Consider the following 17,237-nt stretch of genomic DNA (forward strand, 5'->3'; position numbering starts at 1 on the left):
GCTAGTGACCAATTTTACCAATTTGCATTGGCTTACTGTAACACCCTTATAATTCCCTAGTATATGGTACTGAGGTACCCAGGGTATTGGGGTTCCAGGAGATCCCTATGGGCTGCAGCATTTCTTTTGCCACCCATAGGGAGCTCTGACAATTCTTACACAGGCCTGCCACTGCAGCCTGAGTGAAATAACGTCCACGTTATTTCACAGCCATTTTACACTGCACTTAAGTAACTTATAAGTCACCTATATGTCTAACCTTTACCTGGTAAAGGTTAGGTGCAAAGTTACTTAGTGTGAGGGCACCCTGGCAATAGCCAAGGTGCCCCCACATTGTTCAGGGCCAATTCCCCGGACTTTGTGAGTGCGGGGACACCATTACACACGTGCACTACATATAGGTCACTACCTATATGTAGCTTCACAATGGTAACTCCGAATATGGCCATGTAACATGTCTATGATCATGGAATTGCCCTCTCTATGCCATCCTGGCATAGTTGGCCCAATCCCATGATCCCAGTGGACGGTAGCACAGACCCTGGTACTGCCAAACTGCCTTTCCCGGGGTTTCACTGCAGCTGCTGCTGCTGCCAACCCCTCAGACAGGTTTCTGCCCTCCTGGGGTCCAGCCAGGCTTGGCCCAGGATGGCAGAACAAAGGACTTCCTCTGAGAGAGGGTGTTACACCCTCTCCCTTTGGAAAATGGTGTGAAGGCAGGAGAGGAGTAGCCTCCCCCAGCCTCTGGAAATGCTTTCATGGGCACACATGGTGCCCATTTCTGCATAAGCCAGTCTACACCGGTTCAGGGACCCCTTAGCCCTGCTCTGGCACGAAACTGGACAAAGGAAAGGGGAGTGACCACTCCCCTGACCTGCACCTCCCCTGGGAGGTGCCCAGAGCTCCTCCAGTGTGCTCCAGACCTCTGCCATCTTGGAAACAGAGGTGCTGCTGGCACACTGGACTGCTCTGAGTGGCCAGTGCCACCAGGTGACGTCAGAGACTCCTTCTGATAGGCTCCTTCAGGTGTTGCTAGCCTATCCTCTCTCCTAGGTAGCCAAACCCTCTTTTCTGGCTATTTAGGGTCTCTGTCTTTGGGGATTCCTTAGATAACGAATGCAAGAGCTCATCCGAGTTCCTCTGCATCTCTCTCTTCACCTTCTGCCAAGGAATCGACTGCTGACCGCGCTGGAAGCCTGCAAAACTGCAACAAAGTAGCAAAGACGACTACTGCAACTCTGTAACGCTGATCCTGCCGCCTTCTCGACTGTTTTCCTGGTGGTGCATGCTGTGGGGGTAGTCTGCCTCCTCTCTGCACTAGAAGCTCTGAAGAAATCTCCCGTGGGTCAACGGAATCGTCCCCCTGCAACCGCAGGCACCAAAGAACTGCATCACCGGTACCCTGGGTCTCCTCTCAGCACGATGAGCGAGGTCCCTTGAATCCAGCAACTCTGTCCAAGTGACTCCCACAGTCCAGTGACTCTTCAGTCCAAGTTTGGTGGAGGTAAGTCCTTGCCTCCCCACGCCAGACTGCATTGCTGGGAACCGCGACTTTTGCAGCTACTCCGGCCTCCGTGCACTTCCGGCAGAAATCCTTTGTGCACAGTCCAGCCTGGGTCCACGGCACTCTAACCTGCATTGCACGACCTCCTAAGTTGTCCTCCGGCGACATGGGACTCCTTTGTGCGACTTCGGGTGAGCACCGTTTCTCTCCACTTTGTAGTGCCTGTTCCGGCACTTCTGCGGGTGCTGCCTGCTTCTGAGAGGGCTCCTTGTCTTGCTCGATGCCCCCTCTGTCCCCAGACGCAATTGGTGACATCCTGGTCTCTCCTGGGCCACAGCAGCATCCAACAACCCTAACCGCACGATTTGCAGCTAGCAAGGCTTGTTGGCGGTCTTTCTTCAGGAAAACACTTCTGTACGACTCTCCACGGCGTGGGGGATCCGTCATCCAAAGGGGAAGTTCCTAGCCCTTGTCGTTCCTGCAGAATCTTCAGCTTCTACTGTCCAGTAGCAGCTTCTTTGCACCCACAGCTGGCATTTCCTGGGCATCTGCCCATCTCCGACTTGCTTGTGACTTTTGGACTTGGTCCCCTTTTTCCACAGGTACCCTCGACTGGAAATCCATCGTTGTTGCATTGCTGATTTGTGTCTTTCCTGTAGAATTCCCCTATCAAGACTTCTATGTCCTTTGGGGAACTTTAGTGCACTTTGCACTCACTTTTCAGGGTCTTGGGTTGGGCTATTTTTCTAACCCTTACTATTTTCTAATAGTCCCAGCGACCCTCTACAAGGTAACATAGGTTTGGGGTCCATTCGTGGTTCGCATTCCACTTTTGGAGTATATGGTTTGTGTTGCCCCTATCCCTATGTGTCCCATTGCATCCTATTGTAACTATACATTGTTTGCACTGTTTTCTAAGACTATTATTGCATATTTTGGTATTGTGTACATATATCTTGTGTATATTTGCTATCCTCATACTGAGGGTACTCACTGAGATACTTTTGGCATATTGTCATAAAAATAAAGTACCTTTATTTTTAGTATATCTGTGTATTGTGTTTTCTTATGATATTGTGCATATGACACTAGTGGTACTGTAGGAGCTTCACTCGTCTCCTAGTTCAGCATAAGCTGCTCTGCTAAGCTACCATTATCTATCAGCCTATGCTGCTAGACACCCTATACACTAATAAGGGATAACTGGGCCTGGTGCAAGGTGTAAGTACCCCTTGGTACTCACTACAAGCCAGTCCAGCCTCCTACATTGGTTGTGCAGTGGTGGGATAAGTGCTTTGAGACTACTTACCACTTTTGTCATTGTACTTTTCGTAAGAGAAAAATATACAAAACAAGTTCAGTGTATGTACACCTAACCAAAAAGTTTTGCATTTCTTTTCTCACCTCTTTTCTAAAGTGCTGAAAAGTACCTCTAAACTTTCTAAAAGTTTAAAAAGTTTTTTTCTGTCTTTCTAAAAGTTCTGAAAACTTTTTTCTCTTTTTCTATCACTTAAACTCTTTCTAAAAATGTCTGGCACAGGCCAAAATGTTGATCTGTCCAAACTTGCACATGATCACCTTAGCTGGAAAGGAGCAAGGAGTCTCTGCATAGAGAGAGGTTTGAGTGTAGGGAAGAATCCTTCTTTGGAATTATTGCTTAACATGCTTAGAGAACAAGATAAGGCCAGAAGGGCCCCATCTGTTGAAAAAGTAGCTAATGGTTCCCAATCTGATCCAGGGACTCCCCTAGGAAAAGATTCAGGAAAGAAACTTCCCAGCCTGCCCAATACTAGACAGCCTAGCATAGTTGGTACTGAGGTTGAGTCACACCATACAGATAGTGTTGTCTCACATCATAGCAAGAGTATTCCTTCTCACCACAGTAGAAGTGATGTTTCTGTTAACCAAGCTGGTAGGGTGCCTTCTGTAAGGGATAGGTCTCCTTCTGTCCATTCTCATCATACTTCTGTTTCTAGACATGTCCCTCCCACCCACCCTGATGACAGAATGTTAGAAAGGGAGCTCAATAGATTGAGAGTGGAACAAACCAGACTGAAGCTCAAGAAGCAACAGCTGGATTCGGATAGACAGACCTTAGAAGTAGAGAAGGAAAGACAGAAATTGGGTTTAGAAACTCATGGTGGCAGCAGCAGTATTCCCCATAGTCATCCTGCAAAAGAGCATGATTCCAGGAATCTGCACAAGATAGTTCCCCCTTATAAGGAGGGGGATGACATTAACAAGTGGTTTGCTGCACTTGAGAGGGCCTGTGCTGTACAGGATGTCCCTCAAAGGCAGTGGGCTGCTATCCTATGGCTATCATTTAGTGGAAAAGGTAGGGATAGGCTCCTTACTGTGACAGAAAGTGAAGCCAATGATTACAAAGTTCTTAAGAATGCACTCCTGGATGGTTATGGCTTAACCACTGAACAGTACAGGATAAAGTTCAGAGAGACCAAAAAGAAGTATTCACAAGACTGGGTTGATTTCATTGACCATTCAGTGAAGGCCTTGGAGGGGTGGTTACATGGCAGTAAAGTTACTGATTATGAAAGCCTGTATAACTTGATCCTGAGAGAGCATATTCTTAATAATTGTGTGTCTGATTTGTTGCACCAGTACTTGGTGGACTCTGATATGACCTCTCCCCAAGAATTGGGAAAGAAGGCAGACAAATGGGTCAGAACAAGGGTGAACAGAAAAGTTCATACAGGGGGTGACAAAGAGAACAATAAGAAGAAAGATGGTGAAAAATCTCAAGATAAGCATGGGGATAAGGGTAAAACCAAAGATCCCACTTCAAATCTTAAACACTCTTCAGGGGGTGGGGATAAAACAAATTCTTCCTCTTCTTCTCAACCTACACAATTTAAAAAGCCTTGGTGCTTTGTGTGTAAAAACAGAGGCCATAGGCCAGGGGATAAGTCCTGTCCAGGTAAACCCCCTGAGCCTACCACCACTAATACATCAAGCTCTAGTGCCCCTAGCAGTAGTGGTACTAGTGGTGGGACTGCTGGCAACAGTCAAGTTAAGGGTGTAGTTGGGTTCACTTATGGGTCCATAATAGAAACTGGGGTAGTTAGTCCCAAGACAGTTTCTGTCACACCTAGTGGCATTGGCCTTGCCACACTGGCTGCTTGTCCCCTTACAATGGATAAGTACAGGCAGACAGTTTCAATAAATGGTGTTGAGGCCTTGGCCTACAGGGACACAGGTGCCAGTATCACTTTGGTGACTGAAAACCTAGTGGCTCCTGAACAACACATCATTGGACAACAGTATAAAATTATTGATGTCCATAACTCCACTAAGTTTCTTCCCTTAGCTATAATTCAGTTTAGTTGGGGTGGAGTTACTGGCCCTAAGCAGGTGGTGGTATCACCTAGCTTACCTGTAGATTGTCTCTTAGGTAATGACCTAGAGGCCTCAGGTTGGGCTGATGTAGAGTTTTATGCCCATGCAGCCATGCTGGGCATCCCAGAGGAATTGTTCCCTCTCATTTCTACTGAAATGAAAAAGCAAAGGAGAGAAGGCCTGAAAACTCAGGATCCCTCTCCATCAACAGGTAAAAAGGGTATCACAGTATCCCCTAACCACCCTACCATTCAGGATACCATTCCTGTGGTGGGAGAAACCTCTCCTGGGTTTGCACCTGTTCCAAGGGAATCATCAGCTGGCAAAGCTAGACTCCCTGAGGTAGAAGTACCTCTCTGTGGGATAACTAACATTGGTGAGAAAAAGAGCACCATTTTAGTTAACATGGAGCATCCCTCCAACCCTCCCAGAGAAACTTTAGTGCAGAAACCCTGCACTGCCTCACAACACTTAGGACAGCATCCCTGCCCTAGTGTGGAGCTCATAGGACAGCATCCCTGCCCTGCTCCAACTCAAGAGAAACAGCATCCCTGTTCTCTCTTCCAGCCATAAGGACAAAGTTTTTGCCCAGCTATGGCTTTTCTGAGACAGCATCCTTGTCTGGCATTTCCATCACTACAAATATGTTCAGTGGACAATTCCCACTACTCTAAACTAAAACTTACTGATAGAAACTCTGAAAATACATCTTCACATTGTTGCTTAGCTAAAAAACTTCAAACAGGGTGGTTTACATCCCCACAGGGAAGTAACCATATAGTGGATGATAAGGGGAGTAACCAGTCTATTGCAGAGCTACTCTCTACTTATCATCACTTAGACAATAAAGTCTCAACTGGCCAAGGTTAGCCTTATTGTCCTTCATTTGGGGGGGGGGGGGGGGTTGTGTGAGAAAGTAGCCTCTTTCTAGCCTTGTTACCCCCACTTTTGGCCTGTTTGTGAGTGTATGTCAGGGTGTTTTCACTGTCTCACTGGGATCCTGCTAGCCAGGGCCCAGTGCTCATAGTGAAAACCCTATGTTTTCAGTATGTTTGTTATGTGTCACTGGGACCCTGCTAGTCAGGACCCCAGTGCTCATAAGTTTATGGCCTATATGTATGTGTTCCCTGTGTGGTGCCTAACTGTCTCACTGAGGCTCTGCTATCCAGAACCTCAGTGGTTATGCTCTCTCATTTCTTTCAAATTGTCACTAACAGGCTAGTGACCAATTTTACCAATTTACATTGGCTTACTGGAACACCCTTATAATTCCCTAGTATATGGTACTGAGGTACCCAGGGTATTGGGGTTCCAGGAGATCCCTATGGGCTGCAGCATTTCTTTTGCCACCCATAGGGAGATCTGACAATTCTTACACAGGCCTGCCACTGCAGCCTGAGTGAAATAGCGTCCACGTTATTTCACAGCCATTTTACACTGCACTTAAGTAACTTATAAGTCACCTATATGTCTAACCTTTACCTGGTAAAGGTTAGGTGCAAAGTTACTTAGTGTGAGGGCACCCTGGCACTAGCCAAGGTGCCCCCACATTGTTCAGGGCCAATTCCCCGGACTTTGTGAGTGCGGGGACACCATTACACGCGTGCACTACATATAGGTCACTACCTATATGTAGCTTCACAATGGTAACTCCGAATATGGCCATGTAACATGTCTATGATCATGGAATTGCCCCCTCTATGCCATCCTGGCATAGTTGGCACAATCCCATGATCCCAGTGGTCGGTAGCACAGACCCTGGTACTGCCAAACTGCCTTTCCCGGGGTTTCACTGCAGCTGCTGCTGCTGCCAACCCCTCAGACAGGTTTCTGCCCTCCTGGGGTCCAGCCAGGCTTGGCCCAGGATAGCAGAACAAAGGACTTCCTCTGAGAGAGGGTGTTACACCCTCTCCCTTTGGAAAATGGTGTGAAGGCAGGAGAGGAGTAGCCTCCCCCAGCCTCTGGAAATGCTTTCATGGGCACACATGGTGCCCATTTCTGCATAAGCCAGTCTACACCGGTTCAGGGACCCCTTAGCCCTGCTCTGGCGCGAAACTGGACAAAGGAAAGGGGAGTGACCACTCCCCTGACCTGCACCTCCCCTGGGAGGTGCCCAGAGCTCCTCCAGTGTGCTCCAGACCTCTGCCATCTTGGAAACAGAGGTGCTGCTGGCACACTGGACTGCTCTGAGTGGCCAGTGCCACCAGGTGACGTCAGAGACTCCTTCTGATAGGCTCCTTCAGGTGTTGCTAGCCTATCCTCTCTCCTAGGTAGCCAAACACCCTTTTCTGGCTATTTAGGGTCTCTGTCTCTGGGGATTCCTTAGATAACGAATGCAAGAGCTCATCCGAGTTCCTCTGCATCTCTCTCTTCACCTTCTGCCAAGGAATCGACTACTGACCGCGCTGGAAGCCTGCAAAACTGCAACAAAGTAGCAAAGACGACTACTGCAACTCTGTAACGCTGATCCTGCCGCCTTCTCGACTGTTTTCCTGGTGGTGCATGCTGTGGGGGTAGTCTGCCTCCTCTCTGCACTAGAAGCTCTGAAGAAATCTCCCGTGGGTCGACGGAATCGTCCCCCTGCAACCGCAGGCACCAAAGAACTGCACCACCGGTACCCTGGGTCTCCTCTCAGCATGACGAGCGAGGTCCCTTGAATCCAGCAACTCTGTCCAAGTGACTCCCACATTCCAGTGACTCTTCAGTCCAAGTTTGGTGGAGGTAAGTCCTTGCCTCCCCACGCCAGACTGCATTGCTGGGAACCGCGACTTTTGCAGCGACTCCGGCCTCCGTGCACTTCCGGCGGAAATCCTTTGTGCACAGTCCAGCCTGGGTCCACGGCACTCTAACCTGCATTGCACGACCTCCTAAGTTGTCCTCCGGCGACGTGGGACTCCTTTGTGCGACTTCGGGTGAGCACCGTTTCTCTCCACTTCATAGTGCCTGTTCCAGCACTTCTGCGGGTGCTGCCTGCTTCTGAGAGGGCTCCTTGTCTTGCTCGACGCCCCCTCTGTCCCCAGACACAATTGGCGACATCCTGGTCCCTCCTGGGCCACAGCAGCATCCAACAACCCTAACCGCACGATTTTCAGCTAGCAAGGCTTGTTGGCGGTCTTTCTTCAGGAAAACACTTCTGCACGACTCTCCACGGCGTGGGGGATCCGTCCTCCAAAGGGGAAGTTCCTAGCCCTTGTCGTTCCTGCAGAATCTTCAGCTTCTACTGTCCAGTAGCAGCTTCTTTGCACCCACAGCTGGCATTTCCTGGGCATCTGCCCATCTCCGACTTGCTTGTGACTTTTGGACTTGGTCCCCTTGTTCCACAGGTACCCTCGACTGGAAATCCATTGTTGTTGCATTGCTGATTTGTGTCTTTCCTGTAGAATTCCCCTATCACGACTTCTATGTCCTTTTTGGGAACTTTAGTGCACTTTGCACTCACTTTTCAGGGTCTTGGGGTGGGCTATTTTTCTAACCCTTACTATTTTCTAATAGTCCCAGCGACCCTCTACAAGGTCACATAGGTTTGGGGTCCATTCGTGGTTCGCATTCCACTTTTGGAGTATATGGTTTGTGTTGCCCCTATCCCTATGTGTCCCCATTGCATCCTATTGTAACTATACATTGTTTGCACTGTTTTCTAAGACTATTATTGCATATTTTGGTATTGTGTACATATATCTTGTGTATATTTGCTATCCTCATACTGAGGGTACTCACTGAGATACTTTTGGCATATTGTCATAAAAATAAAGTACCTTTATTTTTAGTATATCTGTGTATTGTGTTTTCTTATGATATTGTGCATATGACACTAGAGGTACTGTAGGAGCTTCACTCGTCTCCTAGTTCAGCCTAAGCTGCTCTGCTAAGCTACCATTATCTATCAGTCTATGCTGCTAGACACCCTATACACTAATAAGGGATAACTGGGCCTGGTGCAAGGTGTAAGTACCCCTTGGTACTCACTACAAGCCAGTCCAGCCTCCTACATATATATATATATATATATATATATATATAATTTCATAAAGTGCTACCATTTCTGCAATAAATGTGCACTGTTGTTAAATTTCTCAAAAACATTATGTACCTGGGAGAAAACTGGTATCCTCTGCTTCTCTGGTGTCGGTTTCCGGAACGGTATCCTCTGCCTGAAGAAAAAGGTCACAGAAAACACAAGTATTAGTTGGTAACTAGAGGTAGTGTATGAAAGGAAAGGTGTAGGTTTGAAAAACTTGCACATAAGAAACCCTTAAGGCCAAATATGAGTTAGGTGGATTTAAGTAGGGGGATAGAGGTGGCCAGAATTTATGTTACACGCAGTTATCCTCATGCCTAAATCCAAATATTCCGAGTTATTGCTGATGGAATGGAGAATAAAATGTGGACCTTGAATAACCGGGTCAGTTTCTGCATATACAATCTCATTCTGTAGACAACTTGCTCCCATTTACCAAATGAACTATGGCAGTGTGGGGCTGATGCTATGGTTCCGGTGGATTTCAGGGGACATGGTACGCTGTAGGCTGGAGCATTACACCATCAAGTGATGAAAGAACTTGCCCAGAAATTATAATTTGAAATTCACAAGAAGTCTATCTGGCAGACTGACAAAAATGTAACAAACCACATTTTACAGACTCAGTACAAAGTTGACAGCAATCCACAATAAATCACCAACATGCATTTCATAGTAAACAACACCTGCCAAGTGCAAAACAAATGCTGTCTGGGCTGTCACTGAAGGCCAGCTATTGTTTTGCCTTCACAATGCATTGTAAAACAGAGACATGTGGAAAATAAATACTATACTGATATTTACTTACTAATTACAGTGCTTTTACACAAAATTGTGTACACAAATAAAAAATATATCTCTTTATGGCTATGATAGAGGCAGGCCTGTTAGGGAGGAGAAACTACAAAATGCCATAGTCAGGCAATGCTAGTTTTGAGACAATAGGTTTGCAGTAAATACAAAAGAAGTTAAATTTAAAAGTAAAGCAAAAAACCTGAAAGTGTAACCGAAAAAGGGAGTGGCAGTAAAAAAAAACAAAAAGCTTTATACACCAAAATGTCACCCTCAAGCAGAATGGTAGTAGTGGGTTGGGTTTGGGACACAGCCTGAGCGGGCCCTGGGGGATGGGGTTTCCAGGGCCATTAATGTCTCAGGGAGGTGGCAGCGCGGCCCACCTCCCCATTTTATACATGGCTGTGTCCCAGGTGATGGGGTCACCTGGGCCGAATGCGGCTTGCGGAGAGGAGCAGCGTGATCCGGTTTCCCTTTGTTTATTACAGCCGGGTTCTGGAGATGGAGTCCCTGGAGCCGAAAGCGACCAAGGGAGGTGGGCGGCATGCATCCCCCTCCCCCTTATTATCATATTGAATTCCCCCCCTGGGACCTGGCCACCCAAAGGCTCAAATAAACAAGTGTCGGAAACTGCTTTTAAAAAATAAAAAAAAATTGCCACAGATCCTCTGTGAATTTTCAGCAAAAGTTAAACAAAAAAAAAACATTTTGGGCCCCAGGCAGGGCACCTGTAGGACTCTATGACCAAGTCTAGGGGGTCAGGGTATTCTTGCCCTACTCTCTTGTGTTTTTTTTTGTTTGTTTTGCTTTGTTTGGTGGGACTCATCTGAGTCTGAGTCCCAAGATGGCTGCCACCACTTCCTGGTTGAAGTGGTGGCAGCCAATTACTGCGTTGCTCGTGGCACATAAGTCAGCAGATCCGCCGCAGTGTAGCCACGTCCCTAGATATGCATATTTTTTCTTTAATAATTCCAAAACTACTGAACAGATTTATACCAAATTACAAAAAGCCATGGTTCTGGACCAAGCTTTTTGCCAAATTTGGTGTAATTCCGTTCAGTGGTTCTGGCTGCAGTCATGTATAAAATCCCTAGGGGAAGTTGCATGGGGAAAATATTTTTTGGGACCCCCTCTTTTTCTCTGCCCTGCTTTATGAATCACACCAAAATTTGCACACAGCAGCTGAATTGACTGGCACATTAGTTATCAAACAGCGTCTAATTTATTAGCAAAACAAAAAAAACACTTTTCCTATGGAAACTAGGTCCTAACTATACCTACCTACTGGCGACTGCAAGCAGGTAACAAAAAAAAAAAAACGGTTCTAAGTAATTATAGTTAGGACCAGGTTTCCATAGAAAAAGGTTTTTTTGACTTGCCTGTATCTTTGGCACCTTTTGACGAATCTTCACGAATTTTCCCCAAAAAGTGTCCCAGTGATTCTTGGTGCACTTGGAAAGTTTTGGGGTGATCTGTCACATGGGGGCCGAGAAAAAAAAAGGGCTAAAAAAACGTTGCGTTTCCCATGTTAATTCCCATAGGATCTGTCAACACGTCTACAGCCAGAACCGCTGGACGGAATTACACCAAAATCGGCAGAAATCTATCTGTCGGTACTCTGATTGGCTTTTTGTTAATTGGTGTAACTCCGTTCAGTAGTTTTTTTTTTAATTTTAGGGAACTACAAATTTGTATATCTCTGGCTGAGAAATATTTGCGAACAAAGACAAGCTTGTGCAGTGAAATGCACAGCTCTGAATGGATGCCAACACTTCAAACCAGGAAGTGTTGGCAGCCATCTTGGGACTCGGCTTTAGCCAGTCCAAGCAAAAAAAAAAAAAGAAGGGGCAAGGGTAGGGACACCTTGGCCCCTTACCACTGGTGGGAGGGGGGTCCAAGAGCAAAAAAACATTTTAAAAAAAAAATTATTATTTTGCCGTGAGATTAATGAATTTGTAGCAACATTTTCTTTTTTTTTCTTTTTAGAAAAAACAAGCGGGGGCTCCCGCACTTGTTTTTTTTAATAGGCCCTTGGTGGGGTCAGGTCCCGGGGCATTATTAATTCTGTGTGTGTGTGAGTGGGGGAAGAGAGGGGAGGCTCCCAGCACCCAACAGCTCCGGGGACCACCAAACCTGGGGCTTAATATTTTTTTTATATGCTAGGGGAGGGGCCTGCACCACCCCCACTACCCAGGGGACTGCCACCCCCACCCCAGGGCTTCTAGTTAAATATATGAAGGGGGCCTGCCGCCCCTGTTCCCCGGGGACCACCGCCCCCAGGGCAAAGGGTTGAAAAGAGAAAGGGGGTCCCTTGGGACTCCCAAGCCCCGGTGACCACCACCCCCGGGGCTATGTAAATGTTGGAGGGGGGCCGCGCAGCCCCTCTCCAGGAACCTCTGACAGCCCTGGGAATTGCCACCCCACCCCAGGGCCGGCTCCTGCTATGTCCCATGGTGCCCACCCCGGGACATGGCTGTTTGCTGTGGCTAGGCTGCAGCTCTGTAGCTGCAGCCAAGCCACAGCAAACACTCTGCTGTTTGATAGCAGGTCCTTTAAAGCAGGTCCTGCTGTCAAACAGTGGAGCTTTCATCTCTGTTTACTGCATGCGTGCAGGGGACAGAGATGAAATCAGCAAGCAGGGAGCTGCTCATAAAGCAGCTCCCTGCTTGCTGAAGCAATAGCCTTACAGCTTCCCCCACAGTGCCAGGCAGCTCGTAAAGGGAGTTTTATTATTATTATTTTAAAATAAATCATTTTTAAATAAATAAAAAATATATAGGGACCGCGGAGGAGCCCTTCAGGGCTCCCTCACGGTCCTTAAAAGCCCATAAAGGGCTCAAAAATAAATAAATAAAAGAAACCCCCCATAGCGACCTTCACACTGCGCTTTGGGGGTTCCAGTCCAGCTGGACGTATTTCCATTTTTTTTAAATTAAAAAAAATATATATATTTTTTAAAAACAGATAATGTTTTTTTATATTGGATACAAATTACCTAATCTAACTATATCAGACATCAAAGCCTAAAAATCTCTCTCTCTCTCCCTCTTATTTCTTTCTCTCTCTCCGTCTCTCTTTCAATCAATTCTTCCGCTCACACACACACTCAGCACCCACTTACAGACCCATTCAGACACTCACGCACCCACTCACAGACCCACTCAGAAACTCATGCACCCACTCAGACCATCATCCACTCAGTCACAGCACCAGTCAGACCCTCACGCACCCACTCAGACAGTTATGCACTCACACACTCACACACCCACACAGACCATCACACACACATTCACAGACCCACTGACACCCTGATGCACCCACTCACAGACCTACGCATATACTGACACACCCACTAAAACACTGATGTACACACTCTCACAACCAGACAGACACTCTGATAGCCACTCTTACCCCCAGATACAGACTTTCACACCTATTCTCACATGCAGTGAGTCCGGGACAAACTTCCGCCATACATGTGCAAAGGGCTGTGCACAACATCAGGCTGGGTGGTCGGCCGCATGGACTGGCTGAAGCCAGCCCTTGCAGATAACCCCTATTGCGCACGGGAGAAGTTGTGCAAGGTGCAAGGTTGGGTGCTTATAGAGTGCTGGCATAAGGACTTGGCCACAGGCCCTTTGTCCAATCTTCACCGCGGTGGTTGGATTAAAGTTCTTACAAGTAACTATAACTTGCCCCCAATAATGTTATTGAAAATGTTGCAGTGATATCAAATATGCCATACAAGATCTCATCAATAACATAACTTGTGGAGTAATTAGCTGTGCATGGGGAAGGCGTGAGCTATAGTTTCTTGAAAGAACTCTAACTATAACTGCTGAATTTCTATGGTAAATTCAGAACTTAACTATAATGTCCCTCTAACCTTTGTTTTTTTTCCAGTGAATATGTATATAAGTATACATATATAGTTTATCCCTTACCGACCCCTAACCCCAGAGCTCACCCACCCCTAAACCCTAAAACTACCCCACCACCCATATACCTTTACCCACCCAAAACCCTAAAATACCCTTGCCACTCAGATACTCTTATTCACCTAAATTCTAAACGTATCTTTGCCACCCAAATACCCTTACCCACCCTAAACACTATAAATACAACTGTCATCCAAATACCCATACCAACCATAAACCCTAAAATACCCTTGCCACCCAAGTACACGTACCCACCCAAAACCCTAAAAATACACCTGCCACCCAAATACACTTACCAACCATAAACCCTAAAATACCCTTGCCACCCAAATACCCTTACCCACACTGAACTCTAATACCCTTGCCACTCAAATACCCTTATCCACCCTAAACCCTAAAAATACCCTTGCTACCCAAATACCTTTACACACCTTAAATCCTAAAACTACCCTTACCACCCAAATACTCTTACCTACCCTAAACCCACCCTTGCTGTCCAAATACCATTACTCACCCTAAACTTAAAAAAAACCTTTACCTACCCCTAAACCCTAAAAATGCCTTTACCCTGATGATGATATATATATATATATATTTAACTGGAATATACTTACTGTTTCATGGTAGAGGCAAAGCATGGTAAAGGCACTGGGTGGTAATGGATGCTTGGTAAAGGTATTGCATGGTAACAGCTGCGTTGTAAAGGTTGTTTCCCCTCTAAATTTAATACTAAGAACAATCCACTGAATTAGCAGATTAACTGCAGTTTTGAGTTGTATCTCTGGGTATGTATATACACAGTTCCTGATTCTTTGAACCATGATGTAGAAATGTACCCATAGCAATATACTTTTTGAGCACCTAAGTATAACTTAGTATAAACTCTGTCAACGAAGCCTACCACATTAGGAGAAAATTCATGATATGCTCTTAAAGGAAATTGTAACAAGCCATTTAGCCTTTGCTTTGATGTTCTTTATTTATTTAACTGTGAGAAGCTAGCAGTTGATATTAAATGGTAAGGAATTTACAAAATGGGTAGAAAAAACATGAACGTATTTCCGGGTATAATACTTATTTTTCATTATAAGTCTTTGACCCAGATTGAACCCCTTAACTGCTGCCAACCCCCCACCATCTTCTCCGACCTGAGCCCTTTTTTGGCTATTCGGAGTAGGCAGCGCTTAGAGCTTCATAACCTTTTACCACATGTGGTATCCGCCCCTAATTTGGGTTCTTTTTTTCAACAACATCCTAGGGATTCTAAAGATACCCTCCAGGTACCCTGGAAGGGACGACAAAATTTGCAAAATAAGACAGATTGAGTTTTTTTGAGAAAAATATGAAAAAAGTGCTCCAGATAAGTGTCCCCCCGCCCCCAAACATTGTATCAATGAATGGTTTGCTCTGCTAAAGTCACCATTTTCTCAACGTTCGGAAACAAGTAGAGGTGAATAAAAAATAAACACATTTTTTACCACAGTGTTTGCATTTTTCACAGCAGAAGCCCATTTTTTCTATTTTTTGGTCTCCCAAAATACTTCCAGTTTGTGATGGAAACCAGTGTGAACCCCATGGGTGATCCAGGAAAGCTACAGATTTCGGGAAAGTAGACAGAATTCATTAAGGGCTCATATGTGTAGATCCCTCAAGGTTTTCAAAGAAGCTAACTGTCGAAATAAAGAAATACTGGAAATGAGTATGAAAAAATGGCCATTGGTGACAACCTTTTCATCTGTAACTCTGTCACAATGGCCGATTTACAAAAGCAATACGCCATAACATCCGCTAGAGAATCTTGGTTGCGTGGATATATAGGGTGTGTAGGTTCTCCAGGGAACCCTAGTTACCCAGAGGCAACATCTGAGGTGCACCATACAATGGTTTTTCATTGTGTACGGAGTATAGACCAATTCATATGGTGAAATATGCAGAGTGAAAATGTGTATCAAGGCAACCTATGTATTCTTAAATGGGCACAAGTTATGGCGTTTAGGAGCAGTGGTTGTTTGTACATCTCTGCATTTGTGGGTACGTGTACAAGCATATGATTTAGAGGGGATTTTTCAAAATGTCTTCTTTCTTCCACACTGGTTTAAATCTGGAAGGCACAAATGAGGCAAAATTCAATTGGTAATAACAAATGTCCTTCTATTTTATGCTCTCATATGTCTTTCTGATAAAAATGGTACCTCACTTGTGTGAGAAGGCTTAGTGTCCTTGAAAGGAAAGAGGCCAAAATACAACATGGGCACATCACATTGTTCCACTGATAACGGACCCTTTTCCCCCCAATGCGGTTAGCTGCAGATTTCAGGCTCTAGCTCAGTGCACACCTAGGGCAAACTCACAAACATTAACATTTTTGACAACTAGATACAGGGGGTGTGGGGTGCCTTGCGTGGCACTCACCGGTTTTATACCCATACTCCATTGCAAACTTTGACAAAAAACGCATTTTCCTGACATTTCAGTGATGGAATGTTCTGGAATCTACAAAAGCCACAAACTTCCTTCTATCCAGCATTCCCTTAAGTCTCTTGATAAAAATGATACCTCACTTGTGTGGGTAGGTCTAGTGCTCGCAACTGAAAATGTCCCAAAATGCTAAACGGACACATCACATTTTTTCCACTCAGAATTGACAAAGTTTTTTGTTTTTTTTTGCAAAGTGGGTAGCTGGGAATTTTGGGCTCTTGGTGAGCCACACCTAAGGAAACATAGCAAAACTGCACATTTTTGTGAACTTGAAAACTAAGGGAGCCCAGGGGTGTGTGACTTGCATTGCTCTCAGTAGGTACTTTTACTGAGAAGCCCTTGCCAATTTTAAATCACACATTTTTCTCATTGTCTCATTTTTCTGTGATTGAAAATCCTAAAATAGGTAGGGAGCCACAAACCACAAATTTCCTATAGCCCTGAGTTCCCACATGTCCTCCACTCCGATAAAAATGGTACCCCACTTGTGTGGGTGGGCAAGAGACCATGACACAACAGGCCCTAAAGCACTACACTGAGGAGTAGCTGTGGTATCTGGAGCCATGCTTGAGTGCCACCCACCCAAACCTATGAGCCACAGATATTTTTGAAAAGTAAACAACCAGGGGATTCCAGGGTGGTGTGCCTTGCACGGATCCCGTGAGTTTTCTTACACACAGTGCTCTGCAGACCTCAAACTTTGCCTGAAAGTACACATTTTCCTTACATTTTTGTGATGAAAACTTCCTGAATGAGCAGGAATACACAAAATCCCTACCAACCAGAGTTACTTCATATGTGCCAATAGAATTGCTGTGCCACTTGTGTGGCTGGGCCTAGTGCCCACGACTGGAACAGATCAAATCAAGGTCAAATCAAGGTCAATGGGAGCCCTTGTCTAGGAGGGGCAGAAAAACTAATGCCCCCATCCAAATGGAGTGGGGGCACGAGCATGGTGGGCAGCCCCAACCAATCAATATTTAGAAAAATGCTTTCCCTGGCATCTTGACAGCTTTCTTACCCCCACCCCCACCAGGTAATTACTCCCATATGTCTTTCCCAGGGGGGTCAGAAAGATTGATGTCCCATTTAAATGGAGTGGGCAGCCCCCAACCCTATATTGTTTTTAAAAAATCCCTTCCCTGGTGTGTAG

The 17,237-nt window shown here is 45.8% G+C and overlaps 1 protein-coding gene across 1 annotated transcript in view; it reads right to left on the reverse strand.

The window, feature by feature from the left end:
• FAM120B (family with sequence similarity 120 member B) overlaps positions 1 to 17,237 on the reverse strand; it is a 1,000,164-nt gene that overhangs the window by 18,501 nt on the left and 964,426 nt on the right. The window contains exon 10 of the mRNA XM_069235018.1: positions 8,949 to 9,009. Coding sequence (XP_069091119.1) covers positions 8,949 to 9,009 — 61 coding nt within the window. The remainder of the gene's footprint in view (positions 1 to 8,948; positions 9,010 to 17,237) is intronic.

Source organism: Pleurodeles waltl, chromosome 5 (assembly GCF_031143425.1).
Source record: "Pleurodeles waltl isolate 20211129_DDA chromosome 5, aPleWal1.hap1.20221129, whole genome shotgun sequence".
NCBI classification, from domain to species: domain Eukaryota; kingdom Metazoa; phylum Chordata; class Amphibia; order Caudata; family Salamandridae; genus Pleurodeles; species Pleurodeles waltl.